Here is a 27,901-nt window from a genome sequence, read left to right on the forward strand (position 1 = left end):
AGAGCCCACGATTAACAGCAACAAGCATTCGCTGAGATAGCCCAGTAAAACTGCTGCTTAACTCACAGACATCGGTACTCACCCCCTATTCAGATCAACCCTAAAATGAACAAAAAAGGAGGAGAGAAGGGAAAAAAAAAAAGAAAGAAAAAGGAAAAAAACCCAAACCAAACACAGCAAGCCACCAGACAGGTATTCACAAATAGAATCATAACTTCTATACCTAAGGCAGGATGGATAAGAACCGCATTTATGTTGCTTACAGGGTTAATAAAATGCATTTTAATTCACTTGGTATTAAGAGTTGTAACCATTTTCCCATTTTTTCACAATAAGAAAAAGATGAATCAAAGCAACTGCTCAACTGTGTTGTTTTTTAACACACATAACATTTATTAATAACAATCTTAAAGTGATAACTTAAGAGTCACAAGAAAGGGGGTTGTTGTCAGTAAACATACAAAGTAAAGTAGCAAGGTTTTTATATTATTAAAAATGACTTTAACATAGTGTTTAGCCCGACCAAATTTAACATTAGAAACGCTGAAAACCACTAGAAGTCTTGCAATTAATTCTATTAAGCTTATAAAAACCTAATTTCAGTAGTCAGAACTAACCAGTTATTTATATAAAATTTAAAATTCCATCATTTTTGTAAACAAAGCTCCTAAGCATTTAAAAGGAAAAGGTTAGTTTACATCCCATCAAACTGCAGCACGCGTGTGAAACCTCAGGCATTACCAGGCATGGAGCATAATTAGGCACAGAACACGACAGAGTTTTCACAGCCAGCTGCTGAATGCACACTTCTGTTGACAACAATCACCTTCATTTATACTAGTCTGTTATCAGTACCATTATCAGTTACAGGCAAAAATTACATAAATCCTCTACGCAGAAATTTCACAGAGAAAGAAATTGTTTCACGTCGGTTTGCAAAGGCTCTGAGAGCTCTGAGTGCTCTGACTTGCGGTGAGTAGCAATGCCACGTCTTCCAGGAATTTCCAAACACTTCTACACAACCACTTGGCTTTGGCAGACACTGGGCTTGTCAAGGACCATGACAACAGACCAGCACAGTTTTCTGTCTGCTGTCAGAACTCCAAGGAATACCGTAATTGATTAAGTGTCAGCTAGCCCGGCTGCCTGACTTAAATCAAAATTAAAGACAGATATGCGCGAGATCGTTTCATTGTGAGGCCGTCAGCTCAGGCTTTGATCAAGAAAGGTACGACAGGCAACTTGTAACCTGAAAACCCTTCCCGTTTTCTTAGAGAAATTGCAAAGCAACAAACAAGGTGGTTATCTTACCCGTATCAACTGGCACCATGGTCAACTTGTGTGAACAGCAAGAACTGATGCTGAGACTTTAAGTTTGTTTATATCAGGACTCTCGAGAACAAAGCATTTTAAACTTTATATAAGTCACATCAAGCAGTACATTTGCAGTAAGTCTTTTTTAGCTGACAATATAGTTTTACAGTTGTCTTAATAAGCATACTTCCAAAGCAAATCTAGCTAAACTAGATTTAACCAGTGTGAGTTCTCCTGAGCCAACATGCCCCTAACTATTCGTGTCTAGAGGTGACCTTCAGACCAGCACTGAGGCACTTACGTGAGGCACCGCAGGAAGGGCTGCACTGCCATTGCCCAGCATGTGCTTATTTGGTTGTTTTCTGTACGGTTCTTGGACTTGTACCGACTATAGGAATTACATTCAATTAAAAACAGGAAAAATGTTGTCATGGCTACCTGATGGTAGCGGTAAGTGAACTCAGTGGTTCCTTGTTGACTTCTCCAATTTTCTTTGGTGTAAATTGTTAGCATTACAGTTTTACCAATTTTCTATGCCTAATCCCCCTCAATTTGCAGTTCCCCCCTAAAATGAACTAAAAAAAAAAGAAAGAGAAGCATCAAACAAGCACTCAAACTCTTCTAAAAGCAAATCAATGATTCAAACTAATTTTCCTTTTCCAAGTCTTTAAGAGTATTTAACTTCAGAGTATTAAAAAGCTAAAACAAGTTAGGATTAATCAAGTTAAACAAAGGCACTGAGTGGCCTTAACTAACACAAGCAGTGCTAATGCTATTCAAACCTGTTGTTTGCCTACCAACCACATAGAATTTCCAAAAACAGTTCTTTCTTTCATGTAGAAAAGAAAAAAAAAAGCTACAGTAGAGATACAAAAGCTGGAAAGATCTGCCGTCTCATCCCCCACCTCTTTGAACTGATGCAAAGCCAAACGAAGACCACATATATAGACCAAGTCCCGACAGGTGAGCGAAGAACCAGCCCAGACATAAAATTCTCGGTTTTTTCCCTTCTTAAAGATTTACATCACGCTTGTTGAACAAAAACTTCTGGCCTTTAGCACCATCTTGTTTGCCAGCTATTCCAGGAGCTGCATCTAAGTTTCCAGTGCCACCCTGTGAGTACCTCCCACACACACTTTTAGTGTTTTTGATGGTTGACAATGCATATAATCCAAAGACGTGCATCAAAGCTTAACAATTTTCATGATCAAGGCATAAACCTGTGAAGCTACAGAGAAAAAGCAAACAAAAAACCCCACCAAGAAAAATAAAACAAAAAAAGAAAGCTCACAAGTACAAATTAAGATCTGCCCTGTTATCTGTTGTATGGCTTACGATCTACAGAGATTGACACACACAGTTCCTCCAGTTACTCGCAGTAACGGAACCACAGTTTCATTCTGCAGTTACTGTGGTAACATTACTCCATCTGTCTTCACATTCGGAATCTGGAAAGAAATCCTGTGAAGAATTCTGCTATTATTCTTTATTTTTTAAATTGAATTTGACCAGCCTTACTCAAAATTAACAAAACACAAAGTGATACGGGCAAGAAAATGTTATAAAAATACACTGTATAGAAGAACATTTGGAAAGTTGCATAGAAAATATCCATTTATTTAAATCAAAATAAGGCACGGTTTTATTAGATACGTTTTGGCTGTAAAAATGCAGATCTATTTTGATTACTCTTATGTTATTAACAATATTTTTCATAAAAATATAGGTGCATGAGTAAAAACCCTTCTACAGAGTAGGAAATACTCCAGAAAATTTCACCAGATTTACTGCAACTCATCTGTAAAAAAATCTCAATACTATTTTAAACCAGAATCCTACACGTTATTGTCCTCCAGGCTGTTCACTGGCTGGTGCTGCGCCTTCTTCATTTCCTGGGTAATCCAGATGTTCCATCATCTAGGTGCAAAAAGTAATAAAAAAAGAGGACAGTTCTTTATATAGAAATACTGCTTTCCCCCCCCACTGGTACAAGCACTTGTTAGCTAAGAGAAATATAATTAAACGTATGTTAGGAGTGCATTTTAGCAGCATACAGACAGGAAGTCCTCTATATAGATCAGAAAAGTATTCAAGCCAAGTAATCAAAGCTCTCTTAGTTAATGCTTTCCACTATAAAAGCTTTTGCTGTCCAAAGATTCAAGTGTTCTTCCAGAAATTAAGTGTACACATCTTAAGTGTCTCAATTATTGAAATGGAAAACAATAAAAGAGATTGAGGTTAAGAGAAAACTTCAAAGACACACTTTGGAGAACTGGAAATAAAGCCTATGATCCTGCTTAACATTTAAAGTTAGCAAGCAATAGCTTGAATAGAAAAGACTGGCTTTCTTTTTTCATAACAGCACAAGCTCGCTGTACTGCAAATGTGTTCTTTGTAGACTTCCCTTTTATCTTACAAAGAATAAAAAAAGTGGAACTGTAAAGACGTGCTGCAGAAGATGACACGAGGCAGAATATTACACAACCCATTTTAACTTCAGATTAATGTAATTGATTAGAAGCCACCTGAGTAACACAATTTTGTTCTTCCCTGACTAAAAAGCAGCTTGTCTCTCTATCCACTGCTGTATCACAAGCATTTAAGCACGGTAAGACTCTCCATACAGGGCAAAAAAGAGTACTTCTGTTAATCTCTCCTCTACCTATGACCCACATCTGTGCCACATCCTTTTATACCAATGCAGCAGGGTCACTGCAAGGTATGCAAACATATCTTACTAAAATTAGGTTATTTTAACTAAGCTGTTTTAAATCCAGGTGCACCAGCGTATCATACAGCAAGCTGAGACAACACGCCCAAGGCAGAAACAAGGTACTGGGATTGAGAGTAAGGATCAGGAGAGTCTGGTGGGCACAATATCAAGGTAACTAAAAGAGGTCTTTTCACACCTCATATCTTCGTGCATCAGAATTCAGGATAATTAAGGCTTGCTGATACACCTAAGAATAGCAATAGCACACACACAGTCCAGCAGCGAATACCAAACTCTTGTGCCAATGACAGCCTTACATTCACTTCAGTATATCTAGAACATTGGCCCTGTACTATGACCAAAAACCCACATCAAAAGTCAACCAAAGCAAAACACTCCCTACAATTACAGAAACCAAACAGTCATTTTAAACGAGGATCCAATTATCTGTTTCCAGGAAAAACAAAACACAACAAATAAAGAATTAAAAAAGAAAACCAACCAGTACCACATTACACCAAGTATGGTGAACAGGGCTTCCCCTTTACCCTAGGGAGTATCGTCCAACAGCTCCCATAGAAAGGACAGTGTTGGAAAGTATCTTTTGTAAAATGTTTCCCACATTAAAGTGACAAACTGCTTCCGGAAGGAAGAGTTACCATTATTCACAACAACGCACTGCATCCCAACATGAAAGATTCTTCTCTGAATCAGATAAGCAGCACAAAATGCGGTTATGACACCGTATGTATTTACGGTCTCTGCTTAATGTAAATTTGAGGTCCCTTTAGAACCAGAATGGCTCATAGAACTGGAGCATCTCTACTGTGAGGAAAGGTTGAGGAAACAGGGCTTGTTTAGCTTGGAGAAGGCTCCAGGGAGACATCATTGTGGCCTTCCAGTACTTGAAGGGAGCGTATAGACAGAAGGGGGAACAGCTGTTCACAAGGATGGATAATGATGGGACAAGGAGGAATGGTCTTAAACTGAGACAGGGGAGGTGTAGGTTAGATATTAGGATGAAGTTTTTCACACAGAGGGTGGTGACTGGAACAGGTTTCCCAAGGAGGCTGTGGATGTCCCATCCCTGCAGGCATTCAAGGCCAGGCTGGATGTGGCTCTGGGCAGCCTCCGTCTGCTGGTTGGCGACCCTGCACATAGCAGGGAGGTTGAAAAGAGATGATCATTGTGGTCTCCTTTACAACACAGGCCATTCTATAGTGATTGTAAATTTAAAGGTATTTGGGGCTTTCTGATATACATAAATTTCACAAGACCAAAAAACCTGCTATTTCCAATCTCTCCACAATATATGGCAAGGATAGCCCACAGCTTGGAAGTCAAGCACAACAGATGCTTTTCTAAACATGAAGGCTTCTCTCATGTAGCTTCTTCCATAAGTTCATCTCAGCTGTAGGTTCTCTCAGGATAACTGCATCCTCAAAGCCGCTGCTGAAGCAGCAGGAATCTTTATGACAACCAGCAGCAAGATGAAGGCACAGTGCTAAAACTCTGGGTAAAAGTGGTATTTCAAGCCTTAGAAGAGCCACAGGAGTAAGACTGTCCATTGTGGAGAGCTGCCAAACATTTCTCAGTGTTCAAAGAAATTCATCTGCCTTTTTCCTACATCCAAATTCTTGACATTTCTGGGGGGCTGCAACATGACAAAAAGGGTATGTAACACTTATGCACACTAGAAAATAAGATTCACTCCAATAAAGTTGCACTCACATAATTCTTAAACCACACCTGTGATTAATTCACAAGCATCTTGAAAGCATAATTTAAACTGACAGTACAAAGCAGCGGATGCTTGCTGTGTAACATGCCAATCTGTTGATTTATTGTTTCAGAGAAAGGTAAGAAACATTTCTAAGCACTTCCCACTGACCAGCTGTAAAAAGCTGGCACGACTATTTGCATAACTAGAAGACCAGAAAATTCTGTGACTGCTGGATTTTCCACGGTGTTACTGAAATGATTTCATAGATTGTACGGATCAGAAATGAGTAGTATTCTCAAGTTGACAACTAGGAAATAAGCACCAAACATCACTGCACAAAAGTAGGTGAGGAGTATAAGCAATCTAAAAGACCCAGAAAAATCCTTACTATAAACTTCACAGCAGCGATACAGTCTGGCCATCTGATTTTAACATGTAACCAACTTCTCCCACTTCTTAGCTTCCTCCTGGGTTAGTATCTAGTTTTTCTATTACAAAGGCTTTTTAATCAAACCTAACTTGTTAAAGTAAACTGTATTAGAAGAGAGAAGCCAGTGAGAAAAGTACTTTTCGGTTCAGAATTTAAGATACACTCGGCCAAAGTTCACTATCTAAAATATTCCTTTATCTAAAATTAAAGAGCGAGCAGACAAGTTCTGCTCTTTAAACATATGCACACAACTAGTCTGCTGACTGTAATTCAAGCTTATATTTGGATGCTTAAATTCTGCAAAAAGATGAAATTTGAAAACTTGCCTTGCTCTCTACATTCTGTGCTCGAGACAATGGACAGTGAAAATAAAAACCACGTCTGTGTCAGCAGTCATGAGCTTCAGCCTACCAAGGTGAAACCTTGCTATAGTCTAGAATCCGTGCAGCAGCAAGACCTCAAAATCTAGTCTGAATCCTTGCCCCCCGCCCCACTGCAAGCACCGCAGACAGTAAAGGATGAAGTAAATTGCTGAGCAGCAAGATCATAGAGAGACTGCAGAAGCAGTTACTAAAGACAAATTAAAACACAGCGTTGTAACAGACAGAAGACAATGAAATTGTTGTTTAGCTCTAGGAAGGTGCAGCAGCACAGAACAATCAGCTGGGGATCTTGCATGTATTCAATAACAGCACAGATACCACCACTTTTAAACACCTGAACTTACTCCTAGGGATTTGGGAAGTCAAAGAATTAAAAAAAGAACACAGAGCCTCCCTTCAGTCTTGGGAATCACGGCTCTGTTCACACTCCATAAAGTTTTTTGTGCTCCTTTAAAGGAAAAAACAACAACTGAGAATAAAAGCAGATTTACAGCTTGACTTCACCGCTAACTCCTTTCTAATGAATTACTCTGAAAAACGGAAAGGAAAACAGATGAGAAGAACGAAAAGAGGAAGCAGAGGGGGACAAAAAGCAAAAAAAACCCATAATATGATTAATCAAATTGCATTAAAAGAAGGCTATAAGCACACCTTGTAGCAAAGGCGTCCTGGGGGAGTCCGATACCTAAATGAAATTCATCCAATTATTAAAATCATATACAACAATGACAACTTATTTTTAAATTAGGAAAAAAAAAAAAAAGCTAACTAGTGGATTACAGGAAATAGCAGCGTTCATGAAGCTCAGTCACCTGATACCCTGTACATCCTGCTGTGCCCCTATCTTTGCATGCTTTGCCCTGGCAAGTCTGCAAGGTTTCACTGTTCCCATAAGGACAAAGCAAAGCTCCCCAGACGTCTGGTCACCCCTTATCCATGGAGCACTTCTAGTCAAGCCCAAATTACCACTGTTTCAGCTAAAGGTAATCCTGTCACCTTCCTGTATCTTTCCTCCTCAGAACAAGCACTGAAAGCTGAAGATTCGGACATTGTGGTTGCATGGATTTTTTGTCTGTTTGTATCAATAAGGGCAGTTCAAATTACAGCCTTCTGTTGGGACGACAACGTATAAGAAAGATCAACATGAGAGCGTTCTGTGAGCATAACTTGAATAACATCCTCAGGAAAAGAGAACAGCATAGAAATGATCTTTGGAAAATGATAGAAAAGGAAGAGTTTTACTAAACGTTAAACAAAAGCGTTCAGTCAGAGACTAGTCTAAGTGGGGGTGGAGTAGTGGGGGTGGAAATCAAGTTTAAACCGTGCCAGAAATGAGATCATCTGACCTCAAAACATGCTAAAGTTCAGAGCAGTTTTAATCCTTCAAGGAACCAGTTTAAAGGATGTGAAGTAACTACTATGGCAACATAATTCTCCCAAGTATGAGATTTGCTATTAGAAGTGCAAGAAATTTTTGTTGCTAAAGAGATTTGCCAGGTTTGCTTAGGCCGACAGGCTGACCTTACTCAGAATTCAAGTGAGGAAAATAAATAGTGAAGCTCTTTTCCCAACAGAGCCAGAATAACTGGCATTTGATATGTAACGCATATTTCAGAATAGCAAACAGCCACCAATTTATATTCAAATGCACGGTAAAGCAAACTCATTAGGACCTACAGAGATACATTTCTATTTGCTAGACCCACAGAAGAGAAGACTTTTTGTAGACAAAGATACATGGTACCTAGTTAAAGTGATGATCTTTCCCTGATCAACTGTAATGTCAGTCAGCCTTCAGCAGGCACAGGTACAAAACATTAACTGCATCAACAGAAGGCAATGCTTAACTGACAATACCCCAGGGGCTGCATGACCACCAGTTTACTTTTAGAGGAATTGCCATCACCTGGCTTCCATTGCTCCACTTCAACTTTGCAGTCCAGAAGCTGAGTAAGCAGAAGCGGCTCCTTTGCATCATCAGCTTTCACAATCAACTCTCCATTCTCTGAGCTGAGTTCAGCACAGCCCAGATACAGCAGATAGTTTTCAAACTCAAACAACATTGCACTTCAGGTCTCTAGCATTACATTTAGAGCAATACTGAGATCAGTCCATCTTAGAATAAACGCCAGCTGGCAGGGGCTCCTGACACATACAGTTACCACAGCTGCAGCATGATCAGGGCAAGGTGTGCACGTCCACGGGCAGTGGCAGATGGCTGGTGGTACTGAGGTACTGCAATGCCTGGATAGTGGCATAGGCTACCTCAGGGGAAATAGAGAATCCCACAGATGTGTAAGTGTGCACTGGGATAGGAAACAGATAACCATCCAGTTCTAAAATTCTTGTTCATCACCAACTCCTTTGAACCACCTCTTAATACAGGACTACTGTTGCAGATTGGAATCTGCAGGCTCATCTCAGTGACTAATATTATACCTCATCAAGATGATAGATAGGAACTGTTAAAAAAATAAATCGGCAGAAGTGACCTTCTATGAGTACTGAGCCAGCTATTTTGTTTTCCTCAAGTTTCATTCCATCATACCGCATACAAGGCTAAGATTTTCACAGAATCAAAGCTTCCTGCTTTTCTTTATACAAGATTAACCGTTAAGACTAGAAAAAATAAATGGATTGCTGGTATTACCAAGTACTTAGAGAAGCACACATACAAAGGAATTAACAGAACCAAAACATTCAGTGCATCCACCCTACCTGATAACTGCTTCCTTTCCAAAACTTCTTCATCTCTTTGCGTCTCCAAGCAACAAGAGAGCTGGTAATGAGTGTACATGGTACAAGATAGAGAAGGGCAGGTTGTCCCATCTTCATTAACGCCAGAACAACAAAAGTCAGCACCATACCAATGGCGTAAGCTATAAAACACAATCAAGAGCAAGTATATTTTTAAACAAAGCCACTAGTGTAGTAAGCCAGGAATACTTTTTTTTTTTCTTTAATTAGTATCTACCTTGCTAATATAATGGAAGAGGGACAATAGATTGTTACGTATTTGCATGCTTTCTCAAAGCAGATACAAAAATACTCACCTAAAGTATGGGCAGCCACACTATAAAATTTATGAAAAGATTTGACAACGTTGAACCTTTACTTGGAGAAAACTACGTGGTTCTGCCATTAAAACAAACAGCATGGAGATTACTACTGCTGGGAAAAAAATAAATCGCAATTTACCTATTGTACAGGAAACATAGTATACAGAAGAAGAACTTGTCTGAACGTCAAATCTTCGACAATAGGCAACCAGAAGGCCTTGAACAGAGAGGAAAAACAGTTTAATAGTTTAATGAGATATTTAGCCTTGAATTCCTTTCTCCTCAGTTCTCCAAATCAAAGCAGCACAGAAAGGAATTACAGGAAGAGTTCCCATTAATGTGTGTTATCTTCTTCCCAGTTCTTTTCTAGAAGCCAAGAACCGGTTTCAGAAATCCTACAGTAAGTACTGAAAAATCTAAACCATAGCACAAATATGGTACTGGGGGGTACTCAGAGGTTTTCTTACTTTCAAGCAAGCTAAGTACTTTGTGTTATTTCAGTGCTACTTCAAAGGCACCAAGACAGAAAAGTAACAACCCAGTTTTAACACTTTTCTTCAATAGAATTTTAATGCTCCTAGCAATCGGCCATTTTGCCCCAGTGCAGATCATGGGAAAAGGGAGAGTCATCACGAGATGGTGCTTTGTGCCTAAGTAATTTGCCCAGGACTCCAAGTCAAGCTATGGCCAAATTCAGATCTTCTGAGAAAGACAGAAAAATTTGATGATACATTTTCCATTACCTCAACTCTAATTATGCAGTCTATGACACAAAAATGCTATGAAGTCACAGAATCCTTGCTTTCTGCCAGATTTCAGTGAGATTTCATTAATACTGACAACTGGATTTATCTATGGGACTCGCATGGTCAAAAAATGCAGTGCTAAAGAAAAGTGGGAAAAAAAAAACAAAACCTGTTCTCTATTTAAATACACTGTAACACAACGAGCTCTCTTCTACTCTGGCTTTGGTTGTATTCCATACTAACAGCGACACAAACTGTTGCATTTGGTTTAATAATTACTTTGTAGAATAAATCCTAATGCAAGTCAGTTGAGAATCAAACCAAAGTAAGTTACAATTGCCAAAAATGTCTGCTCACCTGGGACAATAATGTCTCCAAAACCCAGCAATGAAAAGGGCATGTCACACAGTGTTGCTGCTGAGTATTCAAGTCTAGGCACTCTAATAACCACAGGTAACTGTAAAACAGTATTTTAGAAGCCCACATAAATCTAATTTAAAGCATCTCTTTTTTTTTTTTAAATGAACGAGTAGTTTTAGTATCATTAACGTATCACTAATGCAGGACTTCAAAATAGGCAGAACCTAAAGTAAAAACCAGGAACCAACAGAGAGTGGATAACGCCTAAGGCAATAGGTAAACTGGGATTTAAGATTTACAAATAATATGCACGCACCAAAACCAACTTAAGACAGAATTCAATCATATAATGAGAATAGCAAGTTTGGATTATTATCCTAACTGTACAGTATTGATCAATGATTTCCAGGCCCTGAAGAGAAATTTGGATAGTCAGGTTTTCCCCAAAAGAATAGTCTTTTCAGAGGGAATGATTTAAAAATCCAGTATCTGAAATACAATCCTTACTTTCTCATGGGGAGCTGAGCGTTCAGTAGGGACTTCCACCAAGTTTCCATCATTCTAGGATCAAACCCAAGTCAACAGGTATTTAATACTTACAAGAAAATAGCAAAAGCTGGCTATATTTTGTGAGAAAGTTATGCCGAAAAGCACACTATGAATTAGCTACAAAATGTCAGTATTTGTACGTTGTGAATATTAAAACAAAAATTCATACCTTTTCACTGTTTCCAAAAGGACCTGCTGCGACTTCAACCATTATACTTGCCCCATTCTGAAATTAAGGTTAGTTTTCCAAAGTTAGCACTTTATTACACCAAGGCATTCTTAGACTGCATCTACAAAGAAGTGCTCGGACTTCCAGAAAATTTCAGGAAAAATCCTGAACATCAAAAGGAAAGCAGTGCTACACGGTACTGGTTTCAGTATGAAAATATGTCGTTCAGCATAAAATGACTTAAAAAAAAAGAAAAAAGAAAACCATCAAACCCACAAATCCACAATTCAGATACAGCTGACGTTTAGATAAAGAGGTGACAGCTTTTTCTGCCGTGACCTTTCTGCTTCAAAGAAGAGAAAGTATATTTGCATACAGTTCATAGCATACTGCAAACAAGCACTGTGGAAAGTACGAGAGCGTGTTCCATAAAAGATAAAAGGGAAAGCAAAAGAAGGAAGAAAACTGGAGAACAGTCATTTCTCATCATCACCCTGTCACACAATTGGGGCCAGAGTATTTCTGGGTCTAAGACTGCAGAAGACTTAACTCATTTAAGAAATTCATGGCACCTGAACAAGCACTGTCATCTGTGGCCCATATAAGACAGGAATTTAAACCACTGCTGTCTTAAATGGGAAGAAAGAAAAGGAAGTCTGCATTTCTGCCTCAAGAATACCAAAATACTAATCTGGCTGACAAAAATACTGACCCAATGGCCAGATGTTATTTTTATTTTGAAGAGAAATTCACAGACATACCTTTGTGATAAACGGCGTTATGAAGACAAAAAACACATCGTAGAGAAGAAGAAGGCCTAGGAGTATCACACAGGACTGGCAGAAAGAAAAAGCAAAACAAAAGAACTGTTACTATAAATTTTCGATGACTATACGATTGCTTTCTGTTAAAATTACTGTACCATGATGTTAAAAATATATATAGAGAGAGAGAAGGAAGCAGGAAAAAAAAAAGGGTGAAAACCACATCATACCAACGTTTTTTATTATTCATTGTTAAAAGCAGCAAACAATTATTGTTTTCCAATCCTTCCTGAGTACAGAAAAGCTTATCTCCTGATGTTAAACTTATGGATACATGGCATTAGAACACCTATTTTTAATTAAAAAAAACCTGTAACTTACAGTACCTTAAAGTTGGGCATTTTCAGTGTCTTAATGAAGTTCAGGCAGAAAGCAATTCCCAAAATGTCTTGCAGCATCCAAGCCCACCTAAACATAAGAACACACCTTTACAGCTTGTCCATGTTACTCGTGGAATCCACATATAACATTGATATTTAGATTTTGCTGGACATACCAAGATTGCAAAAGGGAAAAGAAAGCGAGAAGATATTTTTTATGTACACTGCTAAAAGAACTGCAAAAATACAGTAGCTTTAATGCTGTTCCCTAATCATAATCATGTCAGCATCATACACAGAGAATGAGCTCAGCAGAGGACACTACATGCTCCTGTTGTTCACTTGTATGGCTGCTGACTTGCTCAGGGAACAAGTGGACCAGAAGCCCTGTTTGCAGTATGGCTTTAGATGCTACTGAGGATTTTACTACAGAATTTATTTATGTTCTCATGCTTACATTCCTGTTTCAGCACCTTTGTACTCCACGGTGATCAGTAACAACCGAGCTAGTTGGTCCTCACCTTCATAATTTTTTTTGCAACTCCAAAATACCACACAGTTCATTTGTGTAGCTTTGTTCTCTATTATTCCCATACTTGGTAAGTTTCATAAATACTTTTATTATTTCTTTGAAATCGGCGCTGCAGTGTAGAAGGACACCATGTGCCAGAATGAGTTGCACAATAGGAAATTTGTTGAGCACAATTATTCATATTTCCCTTTCAAGTCCGAATGCGTCACTTACCTATCTTCATTTCGGAACACAGCCCAAACAGCAGCTGCTGCTATGCAGAATGCAGCAAGAAAAATAAGCCTCACTTCAATATTTCTGTTGCCACACGCAATCCTGAAAGAAAAGTAATCAAGTGAAAGGAAAGCCCACAACAGACAAAACACATGCCTGTGCTGTTGCAGTGCCTTAGGCTCACAAAGCGTTCTCATCCTCACACCCCCTTTTCTGTTCCTTTGTTTCGCCAACACTCAGGAGTTTCTGCAACTGCAGACTTTATCAAGCTGCATTCACATTTTCACACTACATGGAATAGAAACCAGGAGATACCTCATAAGAATAGAGTGGCATACAGTACCTGCACTGCCCAAACGGGATTTCTCCTATTAACGCCGCAAGACAGTTGTACAGGCTCATTGCAGATGCCAAGCAGAAGACCAGTATTATAACATACACTAGATAAAAAGAGTGAGAGATGGGAGTCAGTGACAAAATACAGTAGGGAAAAAACACATGGCAGGCAGGAATGTACATGTGGTACAAGCTGTTTACAGTCGTAGCACTACTCAGTGCACCATGGTTGGAGATCACAGTCAACAGGTTACCAAAAAAAAAAATTGCCAAATTCTGAGATGTGTCTGCCATGGTTTGTTCTCCTCGTGACATCTCCAAATAGCAATAAAAAACAAAACAAACAACTGGAAATCAACAAAGAAACACCCACAACCAAAGACCAAAACCCAACCTTTTTCTTCTCCTTTCTTTGAGAAGAAATGTGACATCTGATACTGCTTTCAGATACATTTCTTTGGTTGTAGCCACAATTGATGTATTTTTTACAACTACAAGCTTTCTCCATTTCTGTTAATACTCCTCCCACCAAATTTCCCTGCAGTCATTTTGTCTGTTCATCCATAAAAATTTCAGCAACTCCACGATCAAACAGATGATTTAAGTGGCGCTTCAGGATTCTAAACATTCTACTCCTTCCAAAATTTCCATTCAGCTGTGAACTACCTGGTTGGGAAGAGTCTTTATATTCTGAGTTCCAACTTGTGACATACTGCAAATCCTAACTTCCAGTAAGCTCCTGGAGATACAGACAGACAATAGAAACTGTTGTTTGCTTAGGGTTGTTGTTTTTTTTTTTGACTGCAACACAGGTCTGGTTAGAAAGTTATACTAACATCTGTAAGGAGACAGATGTGCAGGTTTGGGCTGGACTATAGTTAATTTTCTTCATTGCATGTGTGACCAAAGCAGCTTGGATAATGCACTTCTGTCCATCTGCAAGTAGGCTGGAGGACTACAAGAAGTCCCAAGACATGTGAGGCATCTGTGTTTACAAGTAATCATTATACAGGATGAAGGCCTGGAAGTAGCTGAACACCTGCCTTTCTAATGGGAAGGGGTGACTGAATTCCTCCTTCCGCTCTACTTGTGCTCACAGCCTTTCCTTTACTTTTAAACCCCATCTCATCCCACAAGTTTTCTCACTTTTGCTCCCCCACACTGCTGCAGGGGATCAGACAAGCAGCTTTGTGCTGGAAACACTCCCTGTAGCACTTCAGTTACACAATTATGCCACAGTCTGAGAAGTAAATTTAAATAAGCAATTGCTTTTAGCACCTCTAGAAAGGCAACAAAAAACGCACACATCAGCATTGTTCTGCTTTAAAGACAATGATTATAGCATGTTTCTAACACAAGATTATGCATACTTTGTGCAATTCTGTTCTGTATATTCAAGATAGTAATGTTGTAACACTAAGTTGTTGATGTACTATGCCAGTATGAGTCTTTTAAAGATCATCCCCCTTTTAATTCTTTGTGAAGTTGCAAGTATGCTTAAACTTTTATAAGTGAACCAAAGAAAGCAATAGAACCAATAAAAGCCAGAAAACTTGAGGGAGTGTCTGGATTTTTTTTTTCCTAAAGTATTTACTTTCCTCCACACCCTTTAGTTCAGTATGAGCAGTACCCTCACCTTTCTAATTTCGTATTAATGCAGACCTGCTCAGAATTAATTCCAGCTACCAGAGAGGCATCACACCAGCAACAACAGAGAAAACTCCATAACCCAAAACTTGAGTCATTATTTAAGTTTAGGTAACAAATATACAAGGAACTTAGAAATCTATAAACATCTGGAATTTAGTCTACATAGAAAGGCTGGCTAAGGGAAATTGTATAGCTTTACCGGTTACTTGATCCTAAAGTCAAGTACTGATGTTAGGATTTACATTCACATGCTATAATAATCACATCAGCATGATGGGGTTTTATTTGGTTGTTTGTTTTTAATTAAATACAGAATTTTCCCTAGAACAGCATATCATACCATGGTAACAGTTCGTGTCTGATCCAAAGTGCACAGAACTAAGGCTTCTTCGAAAAAGATGTTACATATTTTCTTTGAACTGCTCACATTTTCTTTTCTCCCTGTCTAATTTATTACTCCCTTCCGTTTCTCCGCCTTTAAAGGGCCTCACTCTTCACTTCATCCTCCTGTCCCTTTCTCCTTTAAGAGGTCTCTTCCTTCACTTCTTCCTAAAACTCACCTGAAATTGAGTAAACAGGTAAAATTTTTAAGCTAAAACTATTGATCAAATTAAAAGATCCATCAGTCTTCTATTTAGATAAGTTTAGCCAGCGTGGCACTGTCCGTATGCTCAAGACAACCAAAGCTAAACAGAGTCAGACATGAGCATTATGAAAATTCTTCTGCAGAAACACAAGGGTGAACCAGAATAAATTATAAGATTGAATTTAGAAGGAATTTGATTTCAGAATGAAAGTATTTGAACAAGAAAGTGCCATTTAAAACAGTGCATGTTTTCTGGTTGCATGATCTGAGGGCAGAAGGAAAAAGAAATCAACAAGTCGGAAACAAGACTATAATCTAATTGCATCATTCAAGAAACAACCTTATTGCTACTGTGCCTCAGTGTTTTCTATCAGGGTAGTGCCATTTAGCTCGATACTTTAATGAGGGCACTGCAACCACAAACTCAAGGTCAACTGTGTGTGACACTCAAAACAAATCTTTGACTCCAAAGAAAAGTTCTCATTGTCGTCCTCTCAGGACTGTCAGTATTTATCAAGGAGGGTTTCTTTCTTAAAATTCCTCACCAGTCACCTCTCCTCCACAGTACTCCACTCAGGATGAGCACTGCACAGGCAGACTCTAAGACAGCAGAAGAAAGCTTCCTTCTTTCTTAATTAGTAACTACATTTTTTCAATTTTCTCCTCAATGACAGAGCGCACAATTAAAAAATAATAATCATATCTCAGAATCACAGAATGGCCTGGGTTGAAAAGGACCACAATGATCATCTCTTTTCAACCCCCCTGCTGTGTGCAGGGTCACCAACCAGCAGACCAGGCTGCCCAGAGCCACATCCATCCTGGCCTTGAATGCCTGCAGGGATGGGGCATCCATAACCTCCTTAGGCAACCTGTTCCAGTGCATCACCACCCTCTGAGTGAAAAACTTCCTCCTAATATCCAACCTAAGTCTTCCCTGTCTTAGTCTTCTTTTCAGTTAGAAATCCAGCTTTTCAGACTTAGACACCTAATAAGATCATACCATACATAAAAATACATCAAATGAGGTTATCCATTGTTTCTTACCTAGCCACTTGTAGAAGAAGTAAAGTAAAATCAGCATGACACAACAGATGACAACAAACAAGACAACTGTTAGAGTGGTGAAAGTAACATTTTCCTCCTTCTTCCGTCTTGTTTCTCTGTCCCCAGGACTTGCTGTTGCTTTCAAATTCTCACTATATTAGGAAAATGACAAACATATTCATGTCAGATAAGAGATTATGAAAAAGTTTTACGACGATCAGAATTGTTTGTTATAAAGCAATCACACTGAAAGCATTTAGACCTAAACCTTATTTCTATCTAAGCTGTATGTGTGTTGATTGAGTTTCTCTCCGCTTTGTTGATGATGATATGTGCTTCTAACTTAGCACAGTTTACAAGAAAAAGGTTTCTTAACTGCCCTCCTTTCCAGCAATAAGGGAACTGTCAACTTTATCGAGAATTCCCAAACAACTTTCCTGATCAGTATGAGGAAAAGCTGTCGAATATCAAAACTTTTAACCTTCTTTTCAGGATGTGTGCTCTCAGCTTTATTAGCACATCACCTCTGACTACAGAATATCTTGGGCTAAACAGTCAATCTCTATGATAAATTAAAACCATGCATATTGCACAGCATCTAAAACCTCAATTACAGACAGTAAGCTTCTGCAAAACCCCCAAACTTAAGAGTAACAAAGCCAGATAGCAACTAATTCTTTTACCTTTAGAACACAGAGTAAATGAAGGGGGAGGACATAAAGAACACGTTTTCACCAGAAGTCAAGTTTCTATGCTCACATACTCTGTATTTATAGCTCACCATCCAAAATAAGGAGACAAACTGCTGTGTTCTTCTCTGTTCTTTGAACAGATAGCCCCACTACTCTTTGTACAGACACTAGTGAAACTTGCCCATCAGATAGCATGCTCATGACAGATCCCAGTGCCTACCTACAACAAAATGCTGAATTCAGCACTGAAACAACTGCCTTCAAAAGATAAAAGCCCATAGGAGCAAGATGAATCACCTTCTTAGAGAACATGCTTTGAATAAATGAAAAAAAAAGCTCAGCCTAGACTTATGAAAGTGCACGTCTAACAAGTTTAATATAATTACATCTAGGTTTTTTTCCCTCCAATATGGGAGACAGCACCACATTTTGTTATTTTAGCATTCAGTACAGCCACACCCTAAAGCACTGTGGGGCAAAAAAGAAGTATAATCACATCCAACCTTTAAGAAAGAATCCCCCCTTCTATTTCTTTAATCTCTTTAGAAAACAAAAAATCACTACTATTTGCATAACAACCAGTGGGAAAGAGGAAGCCGTAGTTATCACATGCAATCCACTTTGAGTTCTGGGGAACAAAGTACTAGAACAGAGAGCATGAAGCTGTAAGCAGTAAAGCACGCTGGCCCCTGCAGTGTGCACAGATAGCCAAGACCAGCTACATCCAATTTAACCCAAGACTAAAACAAGTTCTGTGCACATAGCATGCTTCATTTCACTCAGTAAAGCTGCATGGCTCTCCAGCATCATGTGGAAATCTCTCTTAACCACTTGTTCCCTTGCTGTGGCTACACACCATACTTTTTACACACATCTAATTTCCCCTGCTTTGTCCCAGAGCTGCTCTGCCCCCTGGCTCTGCTGCCATCCACCAGATAACGCACAGAGCTGAGGTAGTTATCCTGGATGGACTTTGGCTGGAGCCACCCAGACACAAATGAATTGTGTTCCTGAGTGCTCCCAGTGACAGAATTGTAGTGCAGACATATCAGAAGGTGCCACCCAGCCAGCTGGGAACAGAAGTTGTACAGGTCTCTGTGCAGACCATATGTATACATACCTCCTGCATCACTGGATGTTGAAGGTATCACTGAAATTCATGATACTTTCTGCCACAGATACGGGAGTGTTATGATGTTAGTTATAGAGTATTTGGTAACTTATCAAAACATTAAGTCTCACTCATCCTGCCAAGAGCTGCATTACCCCTCAGGGACTTGTGCAATTTAATGCTTAGGGTTCCTCAAAGACCTACTGAGGATACAGCAGAGAAGGAGACCAGGAAACTGTACATTATATTATGCCTTTTTGCATGCCTGTCAAACCTGCCTTCAGACTCTTCTTATTCCAAAATGTTGTCAAATTAATCAAAGATTAATTATTTTAAGCAGAAAACTCTAAGCAGCTTAGGTCACAACAACTGTGTTACATATATACAGAAGAAGCTCAAGGGAAAGCATCTAATTGCACCTGGATCTTCTAACTCTTCAACTAGTACCCTAAAAGAACATTTTTTCTTAATAATCACATTTATAGATTTCATAGAATTTGCAGCCCATGTCATTTAATCAGTTCTGCTGTACAGACTTACAGTTCTGCTACTCCGCTCCAATAGGCCCCGAGTGCCACAGTGAACACAGCAATTACAAAGATGACAACCATACTGCAATCAAACTCCGGCAAAGGTGGTGAATAGAGAGTCACGTTAATTTCATTTCCAAGGGTCTGAAAAACAACATACAAGTTGGTTCACAAGGACTAGAAGGAAACTGTGTTACTTATTTTCCAACACAATACGATTTCCTGCTCTTACCCTTCACAAGGGCAGCAATCACATTTTTAAACTTACTGTATAACATAGTCCACATTTTTATTGCTGTAGAGCACCAATGCCCTTCATGCCACCTTTCAGGATGGTCAGATTTGAAAACAGCCTTATTACTATTGCTGTGACAACATATAGACAGAACAAGGCAAAAAGGTACTTCCTTGCCATCTTACAACACTTCTGGAAGTTATACCTGTATCCCAAATCCTTTTCATCCCCAGAATATACCAAGTGCTAGCAAAGACCTCATCTCTGCAGGAAAGCATCTCCAAAGTGCACTACCTTGAACAACACTGAGCTTTGAGCAGAGGCCTGCCTCTCACTACTGAAACCACAAAGCTCACAGCTCAGATACAGGCAAGATGCTTCAGACAGGACATGGTGAAAACTCACAGCAACAGAAAGTTTTTAAAGTTTTCACAAACATGATTTGAGATGGATTCAAAAAGAAAAGAAAGCAATTTCAAGTAACTTAAAAAACATAATACTGAAAAAGGTGAGAGGGAGCAGAGACATAACCAGGACCAGTTTGTACAGAAGCCTCAACAGCAAAACCAACGTGCTTTAAATAGACTGAAAGGTGAGACTCAAAGAAAGGATGGTAATTTGACAGGTGATGGGCAAAGTTTGCTGTTGTCACTGAAGTAAGCCAGGGAACCTAAAGCAACCCCACACTGAGAAAGACTTCAGAGATGTGGTAGAAGAACAGACTTGCTAACAGCCTGCATGTGGGATAAAAGCAGAAGACATGAACATGTCAGGCAAGTTTGGCTACAGGAAGATCAAACTGGCAGTGGAGAGACTGAATGGGAAACTGGACAGTGCAGTGGAAAACACCAGCCACTTGTAAGGGAAGTAGGTTCATCTCAGCACCTTTTTGCAGCCTACAGAAGTCAGAATCATTCCTTTGCCTCAAGTTATGGAAGAAGAGATTATCACACTTTTAGAAAATACAGAAGAAAAACTGTTGAAACGTTACAGTTGTAGGAAGTGAAGCAAATTAGGTAAAGGCAAGAAGTCTTACTCTCATTACTGCAACCTGTACATAAAAACAAACAAAAAACTAACGACTTACACATCTACAGTAGTGAACTACAAATTAGCAGGCAGCATTGGAAGGAGGTGGGGAGCTGCCCTGGATGATCTTTTCTGACCTTCATGTTATGATTCTATGTCTAAAGCCAGTTCTTCATTTCTTTTTGTTACTGTTGTTCTGCTCTTCACTAAGAACCTGTGAAGTTGCTCAACAGCTAATCTACTAGCAAAGTTACTTGGTGAATTGTTATAGCTGCATAGAAACAACACGGAACAACACTAGGCAATCAAGTTGTTCCGAGTCTTGTCTGCATCAATCAGGGATTTTACCTTGCCCTACTTTCTCTCCAGGTTAGTAAGACATCTATTACAGCCACTCAATTAAGCAAAAAAACATCACCTTCTCTTGCTTAAATGAAGACATTTCAAGACAAAGGACAGCCTAAACCAAAACTACTCATCCGTGACTACAGCAAGAACCAATCCTAAATGGGAAAACAGAGAAAATAACCATAATCCTAGACATCCAGGCACAGTTTCAGTTCACATACTTACCTAGGACAACTTCCCATGGCAGCTCTGAAGGTTAAGAGCAGAAATGGTGAAATGAACTTGCAAATACAATCCAAGGAGTTACGACTACACAGGTTGCTGCAAGCCTCTGCTATTTACTGGAAAACGTGGAGTGCAACTTCTGCCTAGCAAAGCTACTCGACACTAAATAAAGCGAGCAAATCAAACAAAAACGAATCCTCCTGAATATAAGTGTAGGAGATACCAAACTGCCAGATTCAATGTTTCCCTTTTGGCATCTCACCATGAACTCATCCACAGAAAGTTAAATTATACCAACTAACTTCTCTGCAACAGATGCTGTCATGCTACAGAAACAGAACATATCATCTTGCAAAGATTAAGAAAAAAAGTAAAATAATATTAGTAATTAAAAAAATAATCATCACACTTGGCTTAAGATCCACCTTGACAAGGGACTGCTTGCCTGCAAGATACCACGCTGCTAGATGTGAGCTCAGCTGTTTTTGCTTCTGTACAGCTCCTGATGTTTGTCAGGCAGCCACAATTCTGTCTGAATCTACTGGAAGAATACTTATCTTGTTCAAGATGAAGATTTTATTACCCTCCCTCCAGTTTTGTTTCCCATTCTTAGTATTCTAATTAAATGTTTTCTCAAACTAACTTGAAGAAGGAAGCCTACTCATGACTTAATATCCATCCAGTCAAAGAGTACCTAGGCACATTCAAATCAGGGAGACATTCCTATCTGATTTGAGATTATCTTTATTTGTTCAAAAACCTTACACTATACGTACCATTACATGCTGAAATTCTATTACTTACCAGCTGCATATCCACTATGTCGTCGTATCTTATAAGAGCAACTGGCAGAGATAAATTTTCAAAATCAGTCTTGTTATCTGAAGGAGGAGACTAGAAGAGAAAGAGTCAGCAGTACATACGTTGTGTCTATTTGCTAAGCAGGTTTCTATAAGCAGGACATCATTTAAATTTCATCATATTTGTACAGAAGAAAACAGAGCTAGTTCTTCACCTTTGGCAAAAGGTTAACAAAGGCAGATGTACTTAAAAAATGGGAGCTACAACCAACACATCTGGATTCAAGAAGCTCTTGTGCTTTTGCAGTATTATAAGGAATAAACAAAACATGTTTTTAATGTCCTATGTTTTCAAAGCAAAGATCAGCTCTCTGTGATGACACGAATTCTGAAACTGCAAATATTTATACTTATATTTTGCAGCTGCAGTAGAGAACAAAATAGTAACAGAAGTATCTGCAGAGATGTGCCCGTGCCCTCTGTGTTTCCAGTTTTGGATGAAGTCTTCCTCATTTATTCTCATGGTGTATTTAAAACAAAACGTTACTTATGATGACAGGGAGCATGGCCCTCTAGTCCCATGAGCAGTAGCACTAGCACTGCACTCAGCAGGGATGGTTAACAACTCACTCTGGAATCCCACACATCCCCGTGATCCTCTGCTTCTGTGACTCCTCTGAGCTACCTCTGAGCAACACTACCTCAGACTTCAGACCAAACAGACAAGACGTTACTTTGGTACAGAAGAAAATCACATGTTGTAACTTACCAGCCTAGCTTTACTGGCAATCAACAGCATTTTAGCACCCAAACTTTGAGCAATTCTTGCTTTTTCCAGAAAAGTGCAGTTCCCTCTCATCACAACAACTGCTTTGTCCTTCATTACAACAGCAGGAACTTCAGAAGAATCGCAGAGTACAGTAGAAGTCAGGTTTTCCAGAGACCTGAAAGTCTGCAGAGAGAAGAGAAGGCAGTTTGATAACTCACTCTTACCTGGAAGACTGATTAATACGCTGCCTAATCTGAGCTTTGCCACAGAAAGGCATAACAGAAAGGAGTCACGCATTTAGCAACATAACATCGGGGCAACGGTTTCTCCAACCCACAATACTAAGGGAGGTTTAGAACAGCGTGTAGCTGAAACACCTGGCTGCTGGTAACAAGTTTCACAGCAGTTGTAGCTGTAATTTAAACATATGACATAGGAAACTTTATATTCATATAAATTCCATTGGAATATCATATTACATAGGAAAATCACTGCCTGTGGTTCTGGAGAATCCAGTGTACATTTTGTAGCATTTCCAACCTTTGTGGGTCAAAACCAAGAACAAAACCCAACTCAACCAGTGCAACAGAACCAGAGCTCTGAGGCACAACAAGTGCTCAAAAACAGTCAGTGCCACAAAAAATATTTCTGTTCTTAAAGTTGGACTCAAGATTGACGATGATTTTAAAACTGTTGTCAGGATTTACTTAGTCAAGGCATCCTAGTGGCCGAAGTAGCACAGCAAGGATGTTTGGGAAGACAGGTGATTTTTCCTGTCTTACACAGAGTTAACCTGCTAATGAATGACAGAAGGGGAAGGAGAGAAATGAGACGAATAATACTGCCTTCACCACTTCCAAACACAAAGCATTTCCTGTTTATAGGAGTAACGCTGGATGAAGAAAACATGTTTTTGCCTTACACCCTGGATTGAAAAACTCTCAAAAACGTGGCAGGATGAATGTTCCAGGCTGTCTCCTCTCCCACCACACAGTTTCAAGACAATTAAACAGGAGATCAAACTGACAAACAAATTAAAGAAAACATTTCACAGGTCTACAACATTCTAAAAACATATAAAAGAAAATGTCACCTGCCAACCTAAAACTCAGACACAGGGATGGCACTGAAGATAAAAGATAATGGATTTAAAACTGGCTTTAAACAGAGAGAGTACCGCCTGTATCAACTTGAGAAAAGACTTCAAGCATACCAATGTTCAATGCAGAAATCCATTGTTTTCAGTATAGCACCGATTTAACTCAAAGAAATGAAGATCAGTTACAGCTGATCCAAATTCATCTTGTGTTCTAATTTTCTTACAAAGTATGTTTAAAAGCTACTTACAGCATTGTCCAGGCTGCCTGGGAGAGATATCCAGTTAGAATTGTAAGCTATGCAGTAATCCTTTGTTAAGGGAGTTACACCATTTCCAGAAGCGTGCAGGATTCCCTCATCTGCATCTACCTGCAATAAACCAAGGTGTTCTGAATTAAACTTCAGACTATCACTGTAGTGATGCCCCCCTACAAATCTGTCAGGAACAGAAAGTGCCTCCAGAACTTTTCAGAAATACGTGAACAGACTGATTCTATCAGAGATGGGAAGCTGGGTAACAGGACAGAACCCCAGATATCTGGCAGATGCGTGGTACTAATCAATAGGAGTGCTACTGAAGTCTCCCTCCTCAGGCTGGCTATCACTATTCTACAACAAGACCTATTGAGAAAAGAAAGCCATGTGACAACATTGTTTCAGAGGTTTATGCCTGCCTAGCTTGAATAGCAAAAACCTTCTTCAGAGGAATCCATTCTATCGACCACAGAGCCCGAACATCTGCTGGGAGAACTGTGTCAAAGGGCCCAAGCACATTAACCGTTTAGCACAGAGCAGTTCCTCAGCTGTTGGTGAGACACACTGATCCTTGATTTATCACTAGTACAGAACCACCAAGATTTCTTCTTAAATGCAGCCACCTGAAAGTACAAATTAATGGCAAATTAAAAGCATAAGGGACTTCAATAGGTGCAAAACCCTGACATCTCCATCCATTAAAGCTCTTTCTGCTCCCTGAAAGAGAATAAGAAGTACTTTCTGTGCTCCAGAAAATCAAGTGTTAATGCTACACTAGCACAAGCCTGCCTAAAAGGAGTGATTCCTTGCTGATTTGATACGCATGTTGTGTTTGGCAAGCTTCCTGCTCCAGGGATGAATCAGGGAACACAATTCCTGCTCACAAGGCAGGAGAGGGACCCAGAGCTGGATGCTTACCCTGATGTATTCATTGCTGAGCTCTAATCTAGAAGTAAAAAACGAAGAGAACCATGGCATGCTGTACCTCACCTGGAACATCCCGGCTGAAGGAATCCTGCATCCAACTGCATTTTTATTGTTTTGCAATTACTTCAGTTTTCCTCTTTCACAACAGACAAAGGCCATGAGTTGGGACTGAAGGCCTCAGAAAAATGTTCCCACCTGAGGCGAGGGCCCAGCTGCTGCCCCTGGCTGAAGGCACTTCTCAATGAAGACAATTCTCAATGGCCCTCAATTTGTTGCCAGTTTCTGACCAGTGGTTCCCTCCTCATACCTCCTTTTACCATCTTTAGGCCTTCCACGTATAATTCCTCATCTTTCATAGAGAGTAAGCAATCTTTCAATCCTTATTTTTCCTACTATGCACCCCAGGTGCAGCAGGAATATAACCGTGGGCTCAATGTTCTGCTTCCGAGAGCACCAGCAACCCCTCCATGTAGAACACCTGTACTGATGGGATTCAGTGGGCACAGAGATCAAGCCAAGCCTGTGTTTATACGGTCCACCGTTGTTAGCATCCAGATAAAACATAAAGGAAACTGAAATGCGTAGAACATGAGAAAGGTATTTTACAGGCAGCAAGTAACAACATGAACCTCACAGAATGTAAGAAGGCAGGAAAGGCTTGGCATGAAGAGAACAAGCAACATTCATAGCTCTCCACTGGCACTGTGATACAAACACTCCCTCCCTCTGGGCACTGTGAGCAGAGGAACAGCTCCTTGTGCCTGGAGAGCAGCAGTGGTCCTTCCCTTTGTGTCTGCTGCCTGAGCAGCCCCAGCTCCTCGTGCTGCCAGTCCCGGGGCACTGCTCTTGGGACTGGTGAGCTGATCTAATAGCTCAACTAGAACCAGCCTGCTGAGGCACAGGTGGAGCATGGGAAGAGGCAGGACACGGCCTGGAGTTGTACGGGCTGCCAAGGAAACACTTGCCTATGTCAGTGGCAGCAAACCATAGGTTTAAGGCCAGGAGTAACATCAGAAAACAGCAATGCAACTGACAGCAGCTTTAGGGGGCTCGCAGATAGCAAGGCAGCACTCTGCAGGGACGTGAGCTGCTTCACCCAAAGCCACACTCACAGTGATAAACTGCGCGTACTCTTCAGACTATCAAGCAGGTTACTCTGGGTCCTGACCTACCAAAGCAAGTTAAAAAAAAAAGTGTTTAAAAAAAAAGAAGTAAGGAAAAACCCCTCGGCAGAGCAGTACTTGATGCAGGAGTGCCCTCCATACAGCCTCAACAGGTGATGTCACCTTTCGTTTCCGTGTTTCCCGGCTCCACTAGGCAGCAGGTTACCCGCAGCATTCCCAGCGCACTGTACATCCAGACGTGACGCGATGCCCCATAAAGGAACCTTAGTGTCATTTACACAATGGCAAAACAACAGGCCGCAAGCGCCCAGCGCCGGGAGCGGCAGCGCGGCCCGTATCTGCGTGCGCACCCGGAGCAGCTCTGGGCCCGGAGCCCCGCAACGGAGACCGACAGGGGAGCGGCGGGGCCCGGCCCAGGGCAAGGCCTCTGGGGAGGCCTAGGACACCTCGGAGCGTACCGAGCCGGCCCCGGAGCGCTGCGAGCCCCGTGCCCGCGGCCGGGCCGTAAGAAGAACAAGTCTCCGCCGCGTCTGGAGGCGGCGAGAGCTACGGGCCCCGGCCCCGCGGGGAGGACACGCGGAGCCCCACGGGGCTGCCCGCACCCGGCCCGGCCTCGCCACCGCCCGCGATCGCTCGGTGCGGCCCGGCGCAGCGCCCGGCTCCGGGGCCTCCTCCCTTACCGGCGGGAGCAGCGATCCGCACAGCGCGGCCCACAGCAGCACGGCGGCCCTCATCTTCCTCGGCCGCCGCCACCCGCTCGGATACGGGCCGCCCCGCGCCCAACACTGAGCCTCGGCCGCCGGCTCCCGGGGAGGCTCCACTTCCTCTTCCGCCGGGGGCTGCCGCCGCCGGCCGGGACAGCGCGGCCCCTTCCCTCGGCGCGGCGGGGACGGGCGGCCCCGGGCTCGGCCTGAGGGCGGCGCTGCGCTGCGCGGGGTCTGGCTGCCCGCTGCGGGGCTGTTGGCGGCCGGCGGCGCGAAGGAAATGCGAGCGCTCCGTGTAGCCGGGCTGCCCGCCTTTCCAGCAGCGCTTCCTCCCGTCCCGTGCCTTCGCTGTGACTGTGCAGGCAGCGGCGAGTTTTCCACCTGACAGCTCCAAGGCGTTGGGCTGCTGCTACCTGATGCTGCCATAGCAAATGAAAGGGAACGACCACTCGCCCCATGTCACCGCAGTGTTTCGTCTCGTTGCACTCTTTCTGGATGATGTGGAAACGCGAAGCCATGAGAGAGCAGCACAAAGTCCTGCGGCAAATGCCTGAGGGAACGGGCTCTGAATAAAGAGTGTTTTGCAGAAGGTGGGTTTTTTTTGGACTGCGATGTGCACACTGTGAGAACCGGTGTGACACACAGGAAGGAGGCACAGCAAAGCAGCACAGTGATTTACCACCGAGGAAGTTATGCAACATCTTTCAGTGAAGGTTTTTAGGAGCTTTAGGCCCTTCACGAAGGGCATGGACCCTGCACATTGGTCACAACAACCCTATGCGTCACTACAGGCTTGGGAAAGAGTGGCACTGGTGTGACCACAACATAAGTATTATGTTCAGTTCTGGGCCCCTCTCTACAAGAAAGTCACTGAGACCCTGGAGAGTGTCCAGAGATGGGAACAGGAGGCTCAGGAGTGACCTCATTGCTCTGTTTGACCACCAGAAAGGAGGCTGTAGTGAGCTGGGGGTTGGCCTCTTTTCCCAGGTAACTGGTGATGAGAGGGAATGCCTTCAAGTTGTGCCAGGTTGTTCAGGTTGGATGTTAGGAAAAATGTATTCTCAGAAAGAGTGGTGAGGCATTGGAACAGGCTGCTCGCA

General features: G+C 41.2%; 1 protein-coding gene across 4 annotated transcripts; it reads right to left on the minus strand.

Annotated features, from left to right (window-relative positions):
• Window positions 1-378: 378 nt before the first annotated feature.
• On the minus strand, window positions 379-27,242 carry SPPL2A (signal peptide peptidase like 2A). Of its 4 annotated transcripts, XM_072345396.1 has the most exons (17): window positions 26,778-27,242; window positions 24,041-24,160; window positions 22,694-22,876; window positions 21,929-22,018; window positions 19,298-19,431; window positions 16,955-17,106; window positions 13,679-13,775; window positions 13,336-13,437; window positions 12,597-12,678; window positions 12,208-12,282; window positions 11,447-11,503; window positions 11,236-11,289; window positions 10,726-10,825; window positions 9,762-9,839; window positions 9,282-9,442; window positions 7,215-7,248; window positions 379-3,231 (listed from the first exon to the last, which is right to left on the minus strand). In XM_072345396.1, exons 1-17 carry the CDS (start codon window positions 27,225-27,227, stop codon window positions 3,200-3,202), a joined length of 2,001 nt encoding a protein of 666 aa, XP_072201497.1. In that variant the 5' UTR covers window positions 27,228-27,242; the 3' UTR covers window positions 379-3,199. The 4 variants fall into 4 exon arrangements, with proteins under 4 accessions (XP_072201497.1, XP_072201499.1, XP_072201495.1 ...); XM_072345398.1 differs by lacking the exon at window positions 11,236-11,289; XM_072345394.1 differs by lacking the exon at window positions 7,215-7,248.
• Between the last annotated feature and the right edge of the window lie 659 nt (window positions 27,243-27,901).

The sequence above is a fragment of the Excalfactoria chinensis genome, chromosome 10 (genome assembly GCF_039878825.1).
Source record: "Excalfactoria chinensis isolate bCotChi1 chromosome 10, bCotChi1.hap2, whole genome shotgun sequence".
In the NCBI taxonomy this organism is placed as follows: Eukaryota; Metazoa; Chordata; class Aves; order Galliformes; family Phasianidae; genus Excalfactoria; species Excalfactoria chinensis.